General features: G+C 44.3%; 1 protein-coding gene across 1 annotated transcript in view; it reads left to right on the top strand.

The window, feature by feature from the left end:
• Positions 1-17,165, top strand: part of LOC117346323 — a 224,862-nt gene that overhangs the window by 14,233 nt on the left and 193,464 nt on the right. Inside the window, exons 5-7 of the mRNA XM_033915723.1 lie at positions 85-194; positions 3,940-3,969; positions 4,741-5,463. Coding sequence (XP_033771614.1) covers positions 85-194; positions 3,940-3,969; positions 4,741-5,463 — 863 coding nt within the window. The remainder of the gene's footprint in view (positions 1-84; positions 195-3,939; positions 3,970-4,740; positions 5,464-17,165) is intronic.

The raw sequence follows: 17,165 nt of genomic DNA, 5'->3' as shown, positions 1-17,165 counted from the left end.
ATCTTTCTCCTCCCATCTGTCCTATCTTTATTCCTTGGGTGTGGGCATCTTCCGGAATAATCTCAGTGACTCTCGCATCCACAGGTTTCAGAAAATGAAGTTTCCGGAGCCAGAAGCTGTTTCGATTGATCTGAAAATGGGCTTCCAATTGAGCTACCCTCTGCAGCTGAAGAAATTGGCCGCAGCGTTTGCAAGTAAGGATTTGTTCTATTTTTAATCCAGTGTCTTTTTTTTTTTTTTTTTTGTATTTATTCTGTTTCATTTATTTCGTTCATTGGGATTTGCATTCTGTTCTATACAGATGCATTAGATGGATTCCAGTAGAAATATACCCCAAATGAAATTATAAATCAGAGAAACAGACGCCACAGTAAGAACATAACAATAGCCTTACTGGGTCAGACCAATGGCCCAGTAGCCCGTTCTCATGGTGGCCAATCCAGGTCCCTAGTACCTGGCCAAAACCCAAGGAGTAGCAACATTCCATTCAGAATCCCAAAGAATAACAACATTCCATGCTACCGATCCAGGGCTTCCCCCTCACTAACAGACTATGGACTTTTCCTCCAGGAAATTGTCCAAAACTTTCGTAAAACCAGCTTCGCTCTCCGCTCTTACCACAACCTCTGGCCGTAGTCTTGTATCATTCAGCCACGCTGAAGGTCTTGAAGAGATCGATGAGAATAGAATCCCTCTGTCTGGAGAATTGTATTTGGAATTCTAGATCAGCTATTTCCTTTGTGCTAGAGGCAGTTAGGCCTGGATTCTACAAAAGGCGCCATTGTCGGCTGCTGATCGCATGTTAATTACATGACAGTGTCGTTTATAGAATCGCGCTTTCAGGAAAGGTAGGCACCGGAAAGTTATCCATGCATTAGGCATCGTAAAGCACCTCTGTAGGTGCGATTCCAGTGCTGTATTTTTTTAGGTGTCAGTAGGCGCCTTGAAATTTGTTTTAAGAGTGCTTCTAAAAGGCATTTTGAACTTGCTGTGTAATCAAACCTTATAGTGTGATGTTCATTTAAATCCTGAACGAACGCATTCAGTTCTATTTTCTTACCCGTCCATATGACAAATATATCATCAATATATCTTAGCCAACATCGGGCATTCACTAAACCTTTTCTTGAATAAACATACTTCTGTTTTAAAATATATTTTTAGTAAAGAATTTTTTTAAAATTGCATAAAAATAGCAAAAACAAATTCCAAACAAATTCTAAGCCCTTTCTGGGCTATTTGAACCAACAGGTTTACAACAACATATATTTCACATAGTCATATATTTATTCTCATCCTAGTCCCTCCCCCCTCTCTAATCCACCCCCCCCCTTCCTCCCCCATCCTCATTTCTTTGATCGTCTTTCCTGTATAGCCAAATTGCTATCATATTTATCTAATTGTTATCATAATTAACTAAAATTATAGAATTCAGTTATTAATAATAATTATTATTATTATTTTATTTTTATATACCGCCAAAGCCATAGTAGTTCGAGGCGGTTTACAATAAGAAGAGCTGGACAGTCAGCGAAAAAAAATAACCATGAAGTCTTTGAATACATGAATATTTGTAGGGAGGGAGAGAGACAGAGTAAAAGTTACAATGTAGGGACTTCGAGTACATGTAAGTAGAGTACAGTGGTGAGGTTTTAAGAGTTCTTGGTTACAAATCGGTTGAACAGGTTGGTTTTAACGAGTTTTCTGAAGTTAAGATAGGATGAGGAGTGCTTGATGATGTTGCCTAGCCAGCCGTTCTGTTGACTTGCTTGGAAAGCAAGAGTTCTGTCAAGGAATCTTTTGTATCGGCAGGTTTTTATTATAGGGTGGCTAAACATACCGTATTTGCCGGCGTATAAGACGACTGGGCATATAAGACGACCCCCCAACTTTTAGTTAAAATATAGAGTTTTGTTATATACTCGCCGTATAAGACTACCCCTTCTTCCGCACACCTTCTCTACCGCCCCGGGTGCAGCACAGCCGGCCAGGTCCCCTTACTTTTGTGGCACTTCCCCAACCGACCGATAACAGCCTGGGTCCGACAAACCTCCCTGCCCTTAACCGCGAATCTAAATTACCTTCTTACAGCTGCTGTAAGAAGGTAATTTAGATTCGCGGCTACAGGGCAGGGAGGATTGTCGGACCCGGGCTGTTATCGGTCGGTCGGGGAAGTGCCACAAAAGTAAGGGAATCTGGCCGGCTGTGCTGCAACCGGGGCGGGGCGGGCCGCTCCTCTCCTTTGGTAGCCACTCGAACCGTGAGGCTACTCTCCTTCTCCTTATCTGCCCTGCCTGCAGCACAGAGCCGAACGGAAGTCTTCCCGACGTCAGCGCTGACGTCGGGAAGACTTCCGTTCGGCTCTGTGCTGCAAGCAGAGAAGGTAGGGAGAAGAAGAGCCGCGTACATCCAGAAGACTGAGCATCCAGCCCCACAGGAGCCCCGCGACCCTCGGAGGCGTCCCCATGGGATCCCCGCGACCCTAGGGGGCGTCCCCACGGGATCCCCGCGACCCTAGGGGCGTCCCCGTGCAGCTCTCTAAACAGTACCCGGCGTATAAGACGACCCCCGACTTTGGGGAGGATTTTAAGGTACTGAAAAGTCGTCTTATACGCCGGCAAATACGGTATGTATTCTGCGTATAGGCCTGGTGGAACTATCCAATTTAAAATGGGAGACCAGGTATAGGGGGGCCAAACCAAGTACAGATTTGAAACAAAGGCAGGCAAATTTGAACAACACTCTTGCTTCTAGGGGCAGCCAATGAAGTTTTTGGTGGTAGGGGGGTTATGTGATCCCATTTTTTTTATACCGAAAATCAGTCGCACTGCCGAATTTTGTATGATTATTATTGGATACTTGTAAAATCAAGTCCAGTCGTACCCATAGATCATTAGAAGGGAATCATTTCTCCACTGTTAATAAATTGAAGAAATCTTATTAAACCCTGCTGTTCCCATCTAATAAATACTTCTCCATCTCTGCCTGCCTGAAAAGCTGGCTCAAAACTAGTCGCTGAAGAGGAGAATATACCATTATTCCCACCAAAAGATCATCGTATTTTATACCAAAGTTCCAATAAGTGAGAGACATATGGATTCTGAAGACTTCCCTTATGTATCAAGCTCCTCAACTGAGAGGCCCAAATTAAGGGGTCCTTTTACTAAGGGGCACTAAACGATGATTTAACGCACGCCAAATGCTAAGTGGTTTAGCGCCCCTCTTAAAGTTCGATCGGATTTGTTACACCTTGAGGCAGCAGACTTGTGAAACACTGGCCACCGCTGGTGTACCGATCAACAGTAGATAAGTGGAAGATTATTTATACATTTTTTCCTCTATCTTTAAGTGCACATAATTTAATAGCACCGCGCAGTTCTTTTATCTACTTGCAACATTACAGAGGTTTTTTGCCAGTGAGGTTATCGCCTAACCACCTTTGTGGTGGTGGGAGGGCCTCAGTCTGAGGCTTTTTCCTCTGTTTTTTGAATTGCACTTTGTGATTGAGCCTGAACGGATCTATAGATATCCACTAAACATAGAAACATAGAAGATGACGGCAGAAAAGGGCTACAGCCCATCAAGTCTGCCCACTCTGCTTACCCACCCCCTGTCTATGCCCTAATGACCCAATTTCCTTATCTTGACCTTCGTAGGGATCCCACATAGATGTCACATACACACTGTTTGTGAAAGTGCTCATTTGATTCATCAGGTTTTCTCAGTACTTGAGTTCTCTTGCTATAAGTTCACTGAAGGACATCTTTAAGAACCCAAATGTCTAACATTTCTTTCTTTCTACATTTTTTTTTTTATAATCTACAAAAATATCATATCCTGCATGATTTGCTTAATTCAAAGTTTGTCACCAAATTTTTTTCCCTCCTCATCTTTGTCTTCTGTAATATCTGGTCACTGTTCATGTTTCTTTTAATGCAGATTGGTGGACGGAATATGGCAGATATGCAGGTAACTGAATCTGATATACAACTGATTATACACAAGAGTTAAATACTGTACAGTAATGACTTCTGACTGTACTCTCACAATACATCCCGTGTTATTTTTTTTCTCTTATGATTGATAAGAGTGTGTGTATTTCCTTATGTTTGAAATGATTAGTGGAGATTTTTAATCCTGCGAAGTGCTGTCTCATGTTTATTGTGTAATAACAGTTTGACAAGTGAGCAGTGATTTACTTTTCAATAATTTGGAGATATTTACGTGGAGGGGCATTTTCGATAGGGTGTCTAAATCTTAGTTTGGGTGTCACGGGCCTACCTACGCACCTGGTGGTCCAGCATGGGTCTTCAGGGAGGGGGGGGGGCAGGAGCAGAGCCCCTTTGCTCCTGCACCCTCATGGCGGCCTTTCAAAATGGCTGCCGCAACCCTTGTTGCAACTCACAGTACTTCACGTAGTACCGCGAGCTGCCACAAGAGGTCACAGCAACCATTTTGACAAGGTGCCACATGGGTGTAGGAGTGAGGGGGCTGCGCTCCTGCCCTTGATGATCTCCGCTGGGCTACCAGGTATGTAGGTAGGCCCAGGTATGCAGGTAGGCCAGATCTTTGAGGCAGTCAGTGAATAATAGTTAAGAGCAGAGCTCGGACCATAGGGATAAGAACCAGCCAATGGGAGTTAAAGGTGGGTGTGCAAGGAGCAAATGAGGGTTAGAGACAGTGTGTGTGGAGCTAAGAGAAGCGTGCACTTATTTTTACTAATGTCTCTCTCCACTGTAGTGAATGTGACTCTTGATCCGGAGACTGCTCACCCTGATCTCGTCCTGTCTGAGTGTCGGACAGGTGTCAAGCGTGGAGAAACAAGAGAAGAACTGCCGGACAATCCCGAGAGATTTGATACCGAACCCTATGTGCTGGGGTGCGAGGGCTTCACCTCGGGGAGACATTACTGGGAAGTGGAGGTGGGGGACTGGACCAGCTGGATTGTGGGTGTGTGTAAAGACTCTGTGAGGAGGAAGGGGAGGATCTTGCCGTCACCTAGGGAGGGGTACTGGTCAGTGGCACTGTGGGAGGAGGGTAAATACTCAGCCCTCACTTCTCCTATGACCGATCTCTGCCTGAAACCCCGGGCAGCGGGGGATACACAGTTAAGCTGGGATGAAGAGTTAGATCTCTATACACAGGATTTGTGGGATGAAGACGAATACTGTTACAATGAGGATCTATGGGATACAAGGAAATACTGTGCCTTCAGCTATGTACCCCCAAAAAAGGGACCCCGGTCGGTGGGGATTCTGCTGGAGTACGAGGCGGGAAAGGTTTCATTTTACAATGCCAAAAATAAATCTCTTCTCTTCACCTTCACCGACACCTTCACTGAGAAACTCCGGCCTTTCTTCTCTACTGACTCCAAACAAAAGGGCTCAGAAATAGGATTGTCACACCTTCTCCATACCTCGGTCCCTCGCCACGTGTTTACCTCAGAAGCTTTTCTGGCCTTCTGATTTGTAGTTGCGTTGCCAAAGTCAAAAGAATGGCAATCAAACGTACAAATTAATCTGGGAGGCTTTCCTGCTTTTCCTTATAATTCTGTACAATCCAGTTGGTTTCCTTAGGCACCTGGGCCAACCGGAATCTTAGGCCTCTCTCACAGTGCATTCTGGGATAGTTCCTTAATCTGAAGTCTTCCATCATGTAAATAGACCAGAAGATTTATTTCTCTTTTCTTTATATTCTCTTTTCATCTGTTGAACCTCTTTCATTACATGTCTTCTGTATAATATGAGTGAGAGACTCTGGGCAGTGGAGATTCTCTGTGAATTAGGCAGGAAAGGCCTCATTTTACAATGCGGCAGAGGCGTAGCAAGGGGGATGCGGACTGCCCCGGCACCATCTTTGTGGGGGGGGTCAATCTAGCCCAGTAGCCCATTCTCACGGTGTCCAATCCAGTTTACTAGTACCTGGCAAAAACCCAAGGTGTAGCAATATTCCAGAACCCCAAAGAGTAGCAAGATTCTAGAACCCCAAAGAGTAGCAGGGTTCCGGAATCCCAAGAGCAACAACATTCCATGCTACCAATACAGGGCAAGTAGTGGCTTCCCCCTGGTCTTTCTCAACAACAGACTATAGACTTTTCCTCCAGGAACTTGTCCAAACCTTTCTTAAAACCAGCTACGCTATCCGCTTTTACCACAACCTCTGGCAATGTGTTCCAGAGCTTAACTATTTTCTGAGTGAAAAAATTTTCTTCCTATTGGTTTTAAAAGTATTTCCCTGTAAGTTCATCGAGTGTCCCCTAGTCTTTGTAATTTTTGACACAGTGAAAAATCGATCCACTTGTACCCGTTCTACTTCACTCAAGATTATGTAGACTTCAATCCTATCTCCCCTCAGCCATCTCTTTTCCAAGCTGAAGAGCCCTAACCATTTTAGTCTTTCTTCATACGGGAGGAGTTCCATCCCCTTTACCATCTCGGTCCCTCTTCTTTGAACCTTTTCTAGTGCCACTATATCTTTCTTGAGATAAGGAGACCAGAATTGAACCCAATACTCCAGATGAGGTCGGACCATGGAGCTATACAGGGGCATTCTAATATTCTTAGTCTTGTTAACCATCCCTTTTTTTAATAATTCCTAGCATCCTATTTGCTTTTTTGGCCGCTTCCACCGCACATTGGGTGGAAGATTTCATCGTATTGTCTACGATGACACCCAGATCTTGGGCGCTAATCCCCGAGGTGGACCCTAGCATCCCTAACATCTGTCTCGGGCAGCTTTGTGGTATGTTGAAAGGATTTTTCAGATCTATTAAACTTATTCAAAGAAATCACTATCAGGGAAATATTAAAAGTTAGGGATTTCATTTTTTTTTTTCCTTTGTACAACCAAAGTTTAGTTTTCTTTCCCAGTGGACTAATGTGGAAGCCGCAAGACTTTCTGGGCCTCAAACAGAAATCACAGTGTAACGTGAGGAAATCTCAGGTTTACAGTGACAGATATGAGATCGGAGCCTATGAAAATGAGGAGTGTGGCACAGTGGTTGGAGCTACATCCTCAGCCCCCTGAGGTTGTGGGTTCAAACCCATGCTATTCTCTGTGACCCTGGGCAAGTCACTTAATCCTCCACTGCTCCAGGTACATTAGATAGATTGTGAACCCACCAGGACAGGGAATAATGTTTGAGTACCTGAATAAATTCCTGGGAGAACAATATAGAAAATTGAATAAAATAGTGTGAAAAGTTTCTGTCTCTGGTAACTAGAGCTGTGATTGTGATGTCATAATGCCTCAGTCCACCAATCATCCTCTTCAGTGATGTCGCAATGGGTTGATTGTCCTATAGTTGGCTCACTTTTACTACACTTTGATTTCTAGGGTGGTGCAGTGGTTAAAGCGAAAGCCTCAGCACCCTGAGGTTGTGGGATGAAATACCACACTTTTCCTTGTGACCCCTGGGCAAGTAACTTAATCCTCCACTGCCTCAGGTACATTAGATAGATTGCGAGCCTACCAGGACAGATAGGGAAAATGCTCAAGTACCTGATTCTTAAACCATTCTGAGCTCCTTTGGGAGAGCAGGCTAAAAAACGGAATAAATAAATAAGGAACCCAATGAGAGGAACAGAGATGAATTAGACCCTCAAGGCGGCCTTTCAAAATGGCTGCCGCAACCCTTGTTGCAACTCACAGTACTTCACGTAGTACTGCGAGCTGCCACAAGAGGTCACAGCAACCATTTTGACAAGGTGCCACATGGGTGTAGGAGTAAGGGGGCTGCGCTCCTGCCCTTGATGATCTCCGCTGGGCTACCAGGTATGTAGGTACAGCCCACGTAACTACAGCCCACGTGCCTTATCTGGCCCGTTATTTTTTTAATCGGCCCACCGACCTTGAGCCCAGCTTCCATCCCTCTCTCCCTCCCCTTGTGCAGCAGAATCCTTGAGCACTCGCCCCTGCTGCGCAGCCGAACCCCCGCTGACCCTCCATCCTTCCTTCCCATCCGAACCCCGCCAACCGGGATCCCTACGTACTTCCTTCCAGAGCAGCAGAACTCTAAACAGGCTGCTTCGTGGCCTTCTCTTGTCGGGGAATTCCCTCTGCCGCATCACTGATGATGTCATCAGTAACGCAGCACACGGAAGGCCCCGACAAGAGAAGGCCATGAAGCTGCCTGTTTAGAGTTCTGCCGTCCTGATGCTGCTCTGGAGGGAGGTATGTAGGGCTCGCAGTCGGCGGGGTTCAAATGGGAGAGAAGGATGGACAGTCAGCAGGGGTTCGGCTGGCCAGCGGGGGCGGGTGCTCAAGGGTTCTGCTGCACAAGGGATGGGAGGGAGGGATGGATACACGCTGGACCACCAGGTTATAAGGGGAATTTAAAAAGGTACGACGGGGCAGGTGTGTGTGTGTGTTTTAAAAAGGTACTGGGGGGATTTAAAAAGGTACAGCCCCCTCTGTCAAATTTAAGAAGCCATTGTGGCCCACGAGTCAAAAAGTTTGCCCACCCCTGGATTACAGCCTGTGAAAGAGAGGAGGAGGTCTAAGTGGCACAGTGGTAAATAAACAGAGATGGGAGTACATTTATTTATTTAAAAATGTATATACCACATTCAACTATGCAGTTTCCATATCACAAACACAACACTTATATCCTCCAGTTCAAACGCTGAAGCTAAAGCTCAAAGCTGGGAAGGGGTAAAATGCAGACCTCACAGACCTTACGGACCTCGCGGATCTAAAACCGCACGTCCTTAAAAATACGAGGTCCACGCATTGACAAGTCCGCCTTCGCTTTCCTTGCAGCTCAGCTCAGGCCCCCCGGCTCCCTCGCGGACCTCACGGATCTGAACTGCACGTCACATCCTTAAAAATCCGAGGTCCGTGGCACTGTTGAGGTCCGTGCCACTTTTAGTCTCTGGCTCTGACAGAGCTCTATGACAATTTAACTCGGACGGATCCTAGCATAGGGAGGGAAAAGCATTAGGATCCGTCACAATTAAATTGTCATAGAGCTCTGTCAGAGCCAGAGACTAAAAGTGGCACGGACCTCAAAAGTGGTGCGGACCTCAGATTTTTAAGGATGTGACGTGCAGTTCAGATCTGTGAGGTCCGCGAGGGAGCCGGGGGCCTGAGCTGAGCTGCAGGGAAAGCGAAGGCGGACTTGTCAATGCACGGACCTTGGATTTTTAAGGACGTGCGGTTTTAGATCCGTGAGGTCCGCATTTTACCCCTTCCCCTCAAAGCTTAACTTTTTTATACCTAAAGCATACAGTTGAAGCACATATGCAGGGGAATTTGCCTCAGAAGCTACCGGGCAGTCATTGCTCCAGAGCTAGGAAGGAGAACCCGAATTCCTCATTGGTTAACCTTCAATATTCTACCATAGGCAACCCCACTGTGCCAACTATAACGGTAAGGTGATTAAATATTAATCTAACAAAGTGCAAGCCACACTTATCTGTTGCTTCACGGCAGACAGGCTTGATAATGTGGTACAGGCACTAGTGAAAGCTTCACTAGGACTTGTGCTCCATAACTTCTGCCCTGTAATGGCGTCTGCCTGGAAAAAATGCCGTGGCAAAACTAAAGTGCCATAAATGCCCCAGGTAGAAAAGTTAGTTAGGTGATATCGACTTGTATTCAAGTCTTAACGACTTGATGAATTGCAGATCTAAAACATGCTCAGTTTTGTGCTAGACCAGTAAGGTCCTCCAGCCAGTGGCGTAGTAGGGGAGGGTGGGGGTGAAGAGGGCAGTCCATCCCAGGTGCCATATTGATGGGGACACAGGCATCCCTCCTCTCCGCCCCTGCCTCTTCCCACTTCCCCCTCGCCACTCACCCCTCTCCCTTCCCCCTTACCTCTAGTTGAAGCTGTAGTTCGCAGGCTACAGCGGTCAACAACGTGCCCCTCGTGACCCCGTCGGTTCTCCCACTGACATCACTTCCGGGTGCCGTGCATAGGAAGTGACATCAGAGGAAGAACTGATGGGGTCACGAGGAGCACGTCGACCGCTGTGAACTATAACTTCAGCTAGAGCTATGGGGGAAGGGAAGGGCAGGGAAGGTATGCATGGCAGGCAGATCGGGGAAGGAGCGAGGGCAGGGGAGGGGCGCCACAACCCCGGGCACCTCTCACCTTCGTTACATCACTGCCTCCAGCATCGTCCCCATGATTGTTTTCAACATGCCCAGCCATGTGATTGCAGGTTGCCCTCCACGCCTGCTTCCTTCAATCTTCCCAAACATAATGTCCTTCTCCAATGATCTTTCTCTACTGACAATGTGACCGAAATAAGACAGTCATAACTGCCTAAAATATGTAAACTGCTCCCTCACTAGCAGCGTTCAAATCCAAGCTAAAAGCCCACTCCCATTCACTGCTGTCAAATCCCTAGACCCACTGTATCATTTCCTCTGCCATAATCTCCCCAACCCCGAAATGACCTGACTAAATTAGACTGTAAGCTCTTCTGAGCAGGGACCGTCTATTGCATGTTAAAATGCCAGATACTTAGACCCACTGTATCATTTCCTCTACCATAATCTCCCCAACCCCGAAATGTCCTGTCTAAATTAGACTGTAAGCTCTTCTGAGGGTGGGGGTGGCATTTGACAACTTGCAGAAAAAAAGCTCAGTAAACTATTACATTTAGATATTCTATATGTATGAAATGCCAAAGAATAAAGTGGCAAGAAAATTAATAAATAATAATTTATTCTTATATACCGCTAAACCATTAGTTCGAGGCAGTTTACAAGAAGAAGAAACTGTACAAAGTGAATTACATACATGAGCGTATAAAATATTTCTCAGAAAATACAAAAATGGCAAACTTCAGCAGATGTACATAGGCCTATATGGCAAGTGAATTAAAGCAGATTGGGAAAAAAATGTCCATAGGTGATGCTTACACATCTAAAAAGACCTGCAGCTAGTTTGCCTCCCTCCCACTTGCCCTCAGCCACCCTTCTTAAGGGAGAGGGTGGTGGATGCCCGGAATGCGCTCCCGAAAGAGGTGGTGGAGAGGAAAACGGTGACGGAGTTCAAAAAAGCGTGGCATGAACACAGAGGATCTAGAATCAGAAAATAATAGTAAATATTAAAGAACTAAGGCCAGTATTGGGCAGACTTGCACGGTCTGTGTCTGTATATGGCCATTTGGTGGGGGATGGGCTGGGGAGGGCTTCAATGGCTGGGAGGGTGTAGATGGGCTGGCGTGAGCTTTGGCGGAGACTTCAGTAGTTGGAACCTAAGCACAGAACCAGACAGAGCTTTGGATTCTTGCCCAGAAATAGCTAAGAAGAAAAAAATTTTGAATCGGGTCTTTATCTGCCGTCATCTACTATATTACGATTCCTCCTTCTCCCATATCCCACTTGCACACAGCTGAGGAAGGGCACTGGCTACCCTGTTTGTAATGTCTTCGGGTGCCCTTTCAAATAGATTACTGTATTATGGAGGAGGCAAAAAAAAAAAAAAAATTGAGACAGATGCAAGAACAAAAATAGCCAAAAAAGAAGTGGGCACAGAAAAAGAGGAAGCGAAACCAGAGCTCTGTGTGAAAAACAGCTTTTTATATTCCAATTGCAGTTCATATACTCGTATATGCACCATGCAACCACAAATTAACAAAACAATACAGAAATCTTTCGCAGTTATGAGAAACCTTAGACAAGTCCGAAAATTCTTCGAAAAAACACAATTTCAGCTCCTAGTACAATCTCTAATCCTATGTATCCTAGACTACTGCAACATCCTCTACCTCCCCTGCCCTGCAATAATGATTAAACAACTACAGACAATTCAGAATACAGCTCTGAGACTCGTCTATTCATTGAAAAAACATGATCACATTACTGAGGCATTCATCAATTCTCATTGGCTTCCAATCCAGGAAAGAATACAATTTAAATTCTACTGTATACTATTTAAAACTATAAATGGAGACAGCTCAATCTACCTAAATGAACGCCTCATCCAAACCACCTCTACCAGGCATAGAAAAAAACACACCCCATTCACTTACCCCCCCACTCAAAGAAGTAAAGCGGAAAAAACTATACGACGGACTACTGGCCACTCAGGCAGCGAAGATAGACAACCAAGTCTCCAACCTACTGACAACAACCCCAGACTACAAGATGTTCAGAAAGGAAATAAAAACTATACTCTTCAAGAAATCCCTTAATAAAGCTTAATACCATGATAAAGCTTAACCCCCCTCTTACCATCCCCTCCCTAACCCCAGATCCTACTTTTCCCTCTCTTGGAAACCTTCGCTGATCTAACGTTGTAACCCTTCTTCCATAACTCTTTTTGTAATCCGCTTTGAACCAAAAGGTAATGGCGGAATAGAAATATGTAATGTAATGTAATGTAATAATCCAACCTGTTTTGCTGGCACACTGCATCTGGGGTGAATTTCACATAAGAACAGCTGTATTGGGTGAGACCAATGGTCCATCTAGCCCAGTTTCCGGTTTAAAATACCTGGCAGAAACCCAAATAGTAGCAACCATCCAAAATCTCGATGAGTAAGCAAGATTCCGGAGCTCCAAATAGTAGCATCATTCTATATGAAATCCTCAAAAAGTAGCAACATTCCAAGCATTGGCTTCTCCCATGTCTATCTCAATAACATTCTATGGACTTTTCCTCCAGGAATTGTCCAAACCTTTCTTAAACCCAGCTATGCTAACCACTGTAATCACATCCTATACAGAATACAGGTATTTCACATAGAAGATAGGGGATATTCCACTTCTACTTATGCATAAATATTTTTCAGAAGAAAATACCACAATGCAATGAGCTGCATTATCAAAAGTTTTGATGTCACCTCACTAAGGCCAACTTACAATCTCTCCACTATAAAATACTAAGCACAAACTTATGCAAAAATATACTCAGAACCTTACCATACCATAACAGAGCTAAATAAATAAAATTTCTAAAAAGTTGAAATATTCCAATTAATAAATTCAAAATTAAATGCTTTTTTTCTGCACCTCTGTTGTCTAAACTATTTTTTTTTTCTGTTTGCTTTAGTCCCAGTGTCTCTTTTCTGCTTTTCTCTTTTTTCTTCTTGTGTTTGCAGGGTCTTCTGTCTAATTGACATTCCCCCCGTGTCCAGCATTGCCCTTCTGTGACCCTTTATCCATACTCCCTCCATGTCCTGTATCTCTTCTCTGTGTTCCTGTCCATCCTCACTTTCTTCCCTTCCTCTCGTACCCTAGGTCCAGTGTCTCTCACCTTCTCTGCCTCTGATTCGGTTTCTCTCCCTTCTCCCCCCCACAAGTTGACACTTCCTCTCCCTCATTCCCCTCTTCCAGGTCCAACTCCAGCACCTCTCGCTTTAACTGTGCCATGTTTTGCCATTTAAAACAGCGTTTCTAGAATTCCCCCTATGTGTTTTGCTTTAGGGCTCTGATTTTATAAACAGTACCAAGACGATTATCAATCATACGCTAGGCACCATTTATAGAATTGCACTTAAGGACATCTAAGCAGGTTTTTTCAGCCTAAATGAGTGTGGTAAAGTCAAACCCTTCTCAAATTCTACCCCAATCTGCCCCTAATCGTGCCTATTTTCTGGAAGGTGACTTACTTCCTCTTCTATTAAACTGCGTTAGCAGTTTCTAGCGCAGAAAGCCGCGCTGAATGGCCCGCGCTGCTCCTGATGCTCATAGGAACTCTATGAGCGTCGGAAGCAGCATGGGCCATTCAGCGTGGCTCCCCGCGCTAGAAACTGCTATCGCAGTTTCGTAGAAGAAGGGGTTAGCGTAGGCACCTACTGGCTAAGTAAAATTTTTAAATCATTTTAAAATTGTTTTTTTAATGGTGCTTTTAATTATCAGTGCTGATTAAGCCAATTAAGAAAATTAAGTTAGGCATCTAGATTGGCAGGGTGAGAGAGTGGTGTAGGAAGCCGGGGGGGGGGGGGGGGGGGGGCGCTAAATGCTAACACGTCCTTAGAATATAATGGATGTGTTAGTACTTGACACGCGCTGATATTTAGTGTGCCTTAGTAAAAAACCACCTTAGCATGAGGTTTGTGGGCGTACATTCAAAAATGACTGTGGGATGCCCCAGCGTATCTCATGGTTTTTGCCATTTTAAGCTGCGGTACATTAAGGACATAAGAACATAAGCAATGCCTCCGCTGGGTCAGACCTGAGGTCCATCGTGCCCAGCAGTCCGCTCATGCGGCGGCCCAACAGGTCCAGGACCTGTGCAGTGATCCTCTATTTATACCCCTCTATCCCCTTTTCCAGCAGGAAATTGTCCAATCCTTTCTTGAACCCCAGTACCGTACTCTGCCCTATTACGTCCTCTGGAAGCGCATTCCAGGTGTCCACCACACGTTGGGTAAAGAATAACTTCCTAGCATTCGTTTTGAATCTGTTCCCTTTCAACTTTTCTGAATGCCCTCTTGTTCTTTTATTTTTTGAAAGTTTGAAGAATCTGTCCCTCTCTACTCTCTCTATGCCCTTCATGATCCTGTAAGTCTCTATCATATCCCCTCTTAGTCTCCTCTTCTCCAGGGAAAAGAGTCCCAGTTTTTCCAATCTGTCAGCATATGAAAGGTTTTCCAAACCTTTTATTAGACGTGTCGCTCTCCTCTGAACCCTCTCGAGTATCGCCATATCCTTCTTAAGGTACGGCAACCAATATTGGACGCAGTACTCCAGATGCGGACGCACCATCACCCGATACAACGTCAGGATAACGTCAGGATAACTTCTTTTGTCCTGGTTGTAATACCCTTCTTGATTATACCTAGCATTCTATTCACTCTCTTAGCGGCAGCCGCGCACTGTGCCGCTGGCTTCATTGTCATGTCCACCATTACCCCCAAGTCCCATTCTTGGGTACTCTCATTCAATAACATTCCTCCCATCGTATAGTTGTACCTCGGGTTTCTGTTTCCCACATGCAATACTTTACATTTCTCAACGTTGAACTTCATCTGCCATCTCATCGCCCATTCCCTTAGTTTGTTCAAGTCCCTTTGTAATTCTTCGCAATCCTCTTTAGTTCGAGCTCCACTAAATAGTTTGGTGTCGTCTGCGAACTTTATTATCTCGCACTTCGTCCCTATTTCTAGATCATTTATAAATATATTAAATAGCAGCGGTCCGAGCACTGACCCCTGCGGAACACCACTCGTGACCCTCCTCCAGTCCGAGTAGTGGCCCTTCACTCCTACCCTCTGTTTCCTACCCGCCAACCAATTTCTGATCCATCTATTTACGTCTCCTTCCACCACATGGTTCTTCAATTTCCGAAGTAGGCATTCATGGGGTACTTTATCAAAGGCTTTTTGGAAATCTAGATATACGATGTCTGTGGGGTCTCCTTTGTCCATCCGTTTGTTAATTCCTTCGAAGAAGTGCAATAAGTTCATTAGGCACAATCTCCCCTTGCAGAATCCATGTCTGGCTATCAGAAGTTTATTCCTTTCAAAATGCTCATCGATGTTGTCTTTTATCAGTGCTTCCGCCATTTTTCCTGGAACTGAGGTCAGACTCACCGGTCTGTAGTTTCCCGGGTCACCTCTTGATCCCTTTTTAAAGATGGGCGTAATATTGGCTATCTTCCAATCCTCTGGGATGATGCCTGTTTTCAGGGATAGATTGCAAATTTGCTGCAGTAGTTCTGCTATTTCCTCCTTTAGGGGAACCCTTGGGTGAATTCCGTCCGGACCTGGGGATTTGTCAGTTTTTTATTTTTCTATCTGCCTGCGTACGTCTTCAAGGCTTATCTCCATGGTTGTTAATTTTTCTGCTTGGTCTCCATTGAAGATTTGGTATCTACAATTTAGTAAAAGGACCTGTTAGTGAGGGATAGGTTGATGGATGACAGTGACCTGAAGCATAAAATCATAACTGTTTACAATAGGTTTCAATCTGCGTTTTGTGTTTTGATATGTGGAATGTTTATTTTGTGGATTTTTGCAAGGGCTTTTGCGATAGGGACTGGATTGCTGGAATTGAAATATGTTTAATAAATGCATTCCTACGTACCTCACCCTAGTTGTGGCTGCCAGTCCTGTGTGCGGTTAGAAGGGTGGGCGGGGGTTTAACACACATAAAGCAAGAAACGAAAGCCACAGGAGCCAAAAATACTTCCTTTTGTTTTCTCTCAGAGCAACAAAGAGGCAGATTCGATTTTCTTTTTTTTTAAAGTTAAGTTTATGTTGTAAAAGACAGAAAAAAACCTCAATGGATGACAGCCTTGAGTTCCTAATGTTTTACGATGTAAAGATTTAGATGGACAAATTGGATATATTCTATTTTCACATTTCAAAAGTGCTCCTATATGAAGGAAAGGAAGGAAGACCGAGGAACTGAATGGCCAAAGACAACGCAGGAGGTAGGATACTCCTCCAGCCGCCCCCAAATCGCTCTCCTTTCGCTGCTGGGAGTGTCTGGGTGTGTGCTATGGTGTGGTGGTCCACTTTTAAAGGTAATATAAAGAAATAAAACAAAAAAAAACAAAGGAAACAAGGTGATACCTTTTTTTATTGGACTAACTCAATGAATTTTATGATGAGCTTTCGAAGGTAACTCTTCTTCAGATCAGAAATAAGCAAATGTCGACAAATATCATGATATATAAGGAAAACATGAAAGCATTTCATTGATGGTTTCAGAGGAAGGGATGGGTGGGTGGGTGAAGAATGTGGGATAAGAGAGTGGCAGGAAGGAGAGACAGTCAGCTCACCAAACAACCTCCTTCCACTGCTTCAGTGAGATCATCATATCTGCAACCCCGTAGAATGACTTAATTTAAATACAGAAGGTAGATGGAAATTGTATAAATAGTGTTATCATTAAAAATTAGACATTAGAAGATAAAAAAGTAATCTAGCAGCAATTCATAAACTAACATAAAGAAGAGGTGGTTATAAAGTGACTTAGATGAAGGAGAAAGGGGATAGAGAATCGGAAATTCATATGGCAATCAGTAAATCAATATATTAAAAATAAGACAATAAAAATTCATGACAGATATCTCATTTCATCAGAGGGACAGAATAGTATAAAAGAAAGGAATTAAAAAGTATTGAAAATAGTCATAGTTCATTACAGGAAGCATCACATAAAAAGGAGGAACTTAGAGGAAAAAAGAAATTACCGTAAGGAAATCAAAGATTACAACAGCATTAATCGTCAAACTAGGCAATGTGCAATAGGCAGAGGAA

This window comes from Geotrypetes seraphini, chromosome 12 (genome assembly GCF_902459505.1).
Source record: "Geotrypetes seraphini chromosome 12, aGeoSer1.1, whole genome shotgun sequence".
Lineage (NCBI taxonomy): Eukaryota > Metazoa > Chordata > Amphibia > Gymnophiona > Dermophiidae > Geotrypetes > Geotrypetes seraphini.
Note: the sequence above shows the minus strand (reverse complement) of the source record. Positions and strands in the feature narration are given on the sequence as shown.